Source organism: Glycine soja, chromosome 1 (assembly GCF_004193775.1).
Source record: "Glycine soja cultivar W05 chromosome 1, ASM419377v2, whole genome shotgun sequence".
Taxonomy (NCBI): Eukaryota; Viridiplantae; Streptophyta; class Magnoliopsida; order Fabales; family Fabaceae; genus Glycine; species Glycine soja.
In genome coordinates this window covers 44010344-44016924 of record NC_041002.1, presented here as the reverse complement: position 1 = coordinate 44016924, position 6581 = coordinate 44010344, and the positions used below count along the sequence as shown (strand labels likewise).

General features: G+C 31.5%; 1 protein-coding gene across 1 annotated transcript; it reads left to right on the top strand.

The window, feature by feature from the left end:
• The first annotated feature begins 2042 nt into the window (after positions 1–2042).
• Positions 2043–3036, top strand: LOC114416559 (dirigent protein 22-like). The gene has a single exon (XM_028381467.1). It carries the CDS (start codon positions 2125–2127, stop codon positions 2698–2700), a length of 576 nt encoding a protein of 191 aa, XP_028237268.1. The 5' UTR covers positions 2043–2124; the 3' UTR covers positions 2701–3036.
• Positions 3037–6581: the final 3545 nt, after the last annotated feature.

Below are 6581 nucleotides of genomic sequence, written 5' to 3'. Positions count from 1 at the left end.
TTTTGCCGTGCTTTTCTTTATAGGATGATGTGGAAGGTTCAGTCCTTTTAGTTTTTTTCTTCTTAAAATGAGTAGTCAAGATAAGTAATTATAATACAACATTCAAATAATATATTTGTAAAAAATAATGGTCTCTTAACTATTTTGTTTTTTTTTTCCTTAAAAAAAGGCATCTTCTAGAAGTTTACTTTTCAGCTCAGCTGTACAAAGTTTACCTTAGACATATTCAACTCAGTGGCTGACCGTTTGCTAAGCAAGGTCTATCAAGGGATCCTGCAGGGATTGTCTTTTTCGGTTCTGCTACTGTCTTTTCCGGGTTTCTGAGCCCTGTTTCTTCAGGAAAAAGAATAATTTTTTTTTAGAAATGATAAAAAAAATCAAATTTTGGCATGCACATTTACGTTTCTACTCAATAATGTAAATGATTTGGTTATAGGCAGTCACGTAGTGATCGACATCCTTAGTCCGTATGACAATTGGCCTACAACTAATCCATAACTGACTGGGTTTGATCCTCATAAAAATAAAAGAGATAGGCACGTAGTGCATGTTTAATTTTATGTATCCGAATTCTAGCTAGTTGTTTCCCTTTGCACATATTGCAACAAGAATCCCACCATATTAAATAAAGAATTTGTTTAATTTTTTTCAATAATTTTCTGGTAAAAATTATCAATATATAGATACATTTTTTTGACATATTATTTCAACATGTTTTTCATTATTAAATGATATATTTTCGTGATGTTTAAATCAAACAAAGAATGTGAGTAAAAAAAATCAAAATAAAGAATGAGTCAATATAATTTGGTGGGTTGTATCATTCATACTAACAACTAAGGGCGTTATACAATGGTCTGAGCCTGATCGACTAATCCAAAGCTTGATATAAAAAATATGGGTTAACTTAATAAAATTTAAGGTCGAAAATATATTGGGTCGATCCGATCCGATCTAAACATTTATTTAATCTAATATATGATAGCTCGAAGTAGGTACCTGTCAAAAAAAAAAAAAAATAGTAGTAGGTAGGGTCAAATCTGTTGACCAGAAAATTCAAAATGAAAAAAATGTTACCTCATAATTTTTTTTTCTTATGTGATAAAATCCTATAGTTTTTATAATATGACGAGCTTCTTATATTATTTTGCAATGATTTTTCAATTTTCTTTTATTATATTATACTCATTTTTTGTGTGAGATGAAATCCATCAAGTTATGATTCGTTCATATATTATTTATTAATTAATTACTTTTAATGTTTTAATTTAAAAGTATATATATATATATATATATATATATATTGCGTATAGTTGAAAACAAGGATAGTATATTTTTTGTCACTCATAATATTTTAGAAAATTATATATATTTAGTTCCTATATAGTTTAATACATTTCTAATTCTTACATTAATTTAGAAACATGTTTTTTTAGTTCATAATGAAAGACTAAAATCATATATGCTACTTATGATAAATGAAGGGACGGAAGCTAGACATGTTAAATTTTTATAGAGATTAAAACCAACATTTTGAAATATTCTAAAGAACCAAAACATATATTATTACATACAAAATTAATACTATATCACTTATGCTGTTAGAAAAAACAAAAGTCTAAAAAATTACTAACTTACAATTAAATTGACCCAAGCCTAACAGGTTGGCATATTGATGTCAGGATCCGCTGAGGTTCAGATGTAGAGGAACAATATATTTAACAAGATCACTTAGTGTTTGATTTTCTTACAAAATTAGTCTCTCATTCACTACAATGGGTTTAAGAACACTTATAATTTTTTATCCATAAAAAATAAAATAAAATAAACCCAAGCCTCATCAAGCCTATTTTTCTTATGTTCGTACATACTAGTACTTTTATTGTTGTTGAATTGGTGTAGACATATTAGTACTTTATTTACAAATATAATTTCTGAGTTATTTTTTTTTTCCATTCTCACTTTACACCTTCATGCAAAAGACTCCCCAAGTCAACACCCACATCACCTCTCCTCCCTCTCATAGCTTCTTTTTATATCCATATTCTCACCCCTCTCTTCATCCAATCCCACTTTTCTTTGAGCAAAACCAAGAAACCCTTCACACAAACCCCACCACCAACCATGGGCACCAAACTATTTCACACATTGCTCCTCCTCTCTTACGCCCTCTCCAATGTCATAGGAGAAGAAACAGGCTTCGTGGGCACACTACACCCCAAATCCTTAGGTCTTCACAAGAAACAAACCCTAAGCCACTTCAAATTCTACTGGCACGACATAGTGAGCAGTGGAGCCAACTCCACCTCAGCCACAGTCATCCCACCACTCCCCAAATACAACACAAGCACTTCCTTCGGCATGGTTAACGTGATGGACAACCCCTTGACGTTGGGCCCCGAGATGGGCTCCAAGCTCGTGGGCCGGGCCGAGGGGTTCTACGCACTAACATCACAATCCCAGATCAATTTGCTCATGGTCATGAACTTTGCCTTGTTTGAAGGGAAGTACAACGGGAGCACCATAACTATCGTGGGGAGGAACGCTGTTAGTGAAAATGAAAAGGATATTCCTGTGGTTGGTGGGAGTGGGATTTTTAAGTTTGCTAAGGGATATGCTCATGCCAAGACCTACTTCTTTGATCCCAAGACTGGGGATGCTACCACTGAGTACAACGTTTATGTCCTCCATAACGAGTAAACTATTGATTTGATCTCTGAAATATCATATTTTCTCTTAAAGATAGTCTTTACAATAATGAAATTGTATCAATGGTCTCTGAAATATTCAATACCCATCATTTAGTCGTTACGGTTATATATTTTAATAATCGTAAGCGACTCATTTGAAGAATTTTTTCAATAATTGAGAGACTATTTAATATGATTTCTAATCATTAAGAGATTGGTTGTGTAATTTTTTTATGAGAGTACTATTTATGAGAGAAAATAATACTTAGAAATGAAATTGATGATTTACATTGTAAGAGATTTATTCTATTTCATCTTTATTTTAGGGTTTTTCTTTTCGAGTTTATTTTTGTCTTTTTTTAATGGTTAGTACGTACTAGTTACGATGATTTGAATAATCGATCAAACTTTAGAAAAAGGATTATAATATTTAATGTTTTACATGAAATAGTAAAAAAATAGGAGTTCAAATCCAGTTTCCGCAACATTTTGAATTTATAAAAACAAGGATTCACTAAATAGATAAAAAGGAAGCATTATACACAGTGAATTCTATAACATTTTTCATACTATAACTATTAAATACATAACTAAATAACTAATGAATGACGTATTGGTGTTAGGTATGTTCTGCTGCATTTACATGTTTTTTTTTGTAAACTTTTCTTGGTGGAATGACAATCACGTAGACGAGTGAAATACTCATGATCTCTAATAAAAAAACACAAATGAAACTGGAAATATATTCCATTAACAGCTGAAATTTTAGGTTCCTTCAAAATGTAATATATCCCGTGATCAATATACTTGAACAGCAGTTAAGTAATTAACAAGCTTACGATTATTTATTGTATAATTTTCTTACACTCTCAATTAATTAAAGATGATCATATATAATAAATTTAGTAAATTTTATAATAATTATTTTAAAAATCATTCATGATTATGAGTTATCAACCATCACATAAAGGAACTTGACACCACACTTTAACTCAAAGTCTTAAGATTCATGTTTATGAATCTTCTCCTCGTGCTCAACTCTTTTTCACTTCTACGACTCCACCTCACACTTGTACTAGATTTGGATCTTTTAATTAAGATTTCAGTTTAAATTTGTGTTGATAAAAAAATATAATTAAGAGAAAAGATTCTATTAAAGCTCACCAACTAGATTTTCTAATAAATTAGTTATCAATAAAGTTGGTGATTATATACTTCCTATTAATGTTATAGTGACAAAAAAAAAATCTCGGTAAGCAAGAAACTAAAATAAAACAAGAGGACCAATAGCAACATATTCTTTCAAATGCACACACTACTACTATTGCTTAGAATTTATTTTTAAAAAAATACAAAATCAAGATAGAGACTCATTAGATAATAAGTGAGATAAAAAAATTTGTAAATTTCAATAAATTTTAGTTTATCATAAAGAGTGTCCATAAAATAGTATGTTAGAGAGTTTGTTATTAGGGCTACTCAAAAATAAAATAATGCTAATAAATAAATAAAATACAAACGTCTTCAAAAATCTCAACACTTAAACCTTTCAAATGCTTCAAATATAACATATAATTGGGATTTAACATACCAAATTTCTTCTTTGGTGAAGGAAAAATAAGTTCTATATAGAAGAAAATGTAAGTGCAGAGAATAGAGAAATAGTACCACAACATTACTCAATATGAGCACAACCTTTTTTTTTATCATCAATATATAGGAATTTATATAAGAACTATTGCATACTCTCTAAGTCTCTCTTTCTCTCAAAAAGGATATCTAGAATCAAATAAAATGAGGATTACTTCACAACTTAACAAGTCTTTGAGAGTAATTGTGTTTGGCAGGTGGGGGACTGTACAAAGTTGAAGTTGTGGCACCAATTAGGTGGTGAGGGTGATTTCTCTTTTGCTAATAAATATAAGAGGATTTTCATGAACTCGTGTTGGACATTTTAGTGTAATTGATCTCTTTATTATGTTAAAATAAGAGTGCACGCTTGTTTTAATGTAATAACGAGATGTTCGGTTTAGGCAAATTTTGAAAGTTACATTGAAGTTATTAAAACTTCCATCAACGGTTGGAAGTTACATGGAAGTTACTAAAACTTCCATCAACGGTTGGAAGTTACATGGAAGTTACTAAAACTTCCATCAATGGCAGTTTTTTTTAAAAAAAAAGAAAAAAATTTCCATCAACCGCCAAAAATCACTTGTTCTTTGATCATAAATAATCATTCTGGTTCAGAAAGTATAACGGGTGACAAAACATACAAGACCAAAACAAAACTCTTGAATTATAATCTTCTGATTTTATCCGATTGAACAATTTTGGTTGAACCCCGAAATTTGATTCAATCTGAAAGTGTTATACACGACTTCAAATTTATCCAGTATTATCTCGATTTTCAAATTAACCAAAAAAAGATTGAATCAAATATTTCGAGATGACGAACAATAGTTCGAAGATGACAAGCAAGTTTGCGAAGTTGGACAAGTTTGAAGGGCAGGATTTCAGAAGATGGCAGAAGAAGATGCACTTTCTCTTGACAACATTGAAGGTGGTGTATGTGCTGAGTACACCGATGTCGGTGTTTATGGAAGACAAAACTCTGGATCAAACAAGGAAGCGTTCGAAATGGGAGAACGACGATTACATTTGTCGTGGACACATTCTGAACGGTATGTCTGACTCTCTCTTTGATATTTATCAAAATGTTGAGTCTGCTAAGGAATTATGGGACTCTCTTGAATCCAAGTATATGGCAGAAGATGCCTCAAGTAACAAATTCTTAGTTAGTAATTTCTTTAATTACAAAATGATTGATTCGAGGCCTGTTATGGAACAATATAATGAACTACTGCGGATTTTGGGTCAGTTTACTCAACATGATTTGAAAATGGATGAATCCATTGCAGTTTCATCTATAATTGATAAACTGCCTTCTTCTTGGAAAGACTTCAAGCATACCTTGAAACATAAGAAGGAAGAGTTGACTCTGGTTCAACTCGGTAGTCATTTCATGATTGAGAAGTCGCTGAGGGCTCAAGAAATTGACAAAATCAATGATAAAAACGTAGCAGGTTCCTCTTCCGTTAATATGGTAGAGGAAAGTGGAACAATTAAGCAAAATTACAATGCTAAAGGTAACAAACGAAAATTTCAAGGAAATAAGAACAAAGGTCCAAACAAACAGACAAAATTGTCATGTTGGAAGTGTGGGAAACCTGGTCATTTAAAGAGGAATTGCCGGGTGTTCAAAGGAAAGAACAAGGATGGTCCAAGTGGGTCTAATGATCCTGAAAAGCAACAAGGTCAGATTGTAGTGAATAATTTTAATTCGAATACGAATTCAAATTATGTATCACTAATATCTGATGCATTCTATGTGCAGGATGATGACGTTGCTTGGTGGTTTGATTCGGGAGCAACAAGCCATGTGTGCAAAGATCGTCATTGGTTCAAGGAATTTAGACCAATCGATGATGGCTCTATTGTGAAGATGGGCAATGTTGCAACTGAACCAATCCTAGGATTAGGTTGTGTGAATTTAGTTTTTACTTCCAGAAAAAGTTTGTATTTGGATAATGTCTTATTTGTACCTGGTATTCGCAAGAACTTATTGTCTGGTATGGTTTTAAATAATTGTGATTTTAAGCAAGTACTTGAAAGTGACAAGTACATCTTGTCAAGACATGGTTCGTTTGTTGGATTTGGTTATCGTTGTAATGGAATGTTTAAATTAAACATTGATGTTCCTTTTGTTCATGAATCTGTTTGTATGGCCTCGTGTAGTTCTATAACTAATATGACAAAATCAGAAATTTGGCATGCTAGATTAGGACATGTTCATTACAAAAGATTAAAAGATATGTCAAAAACAAGTATGAT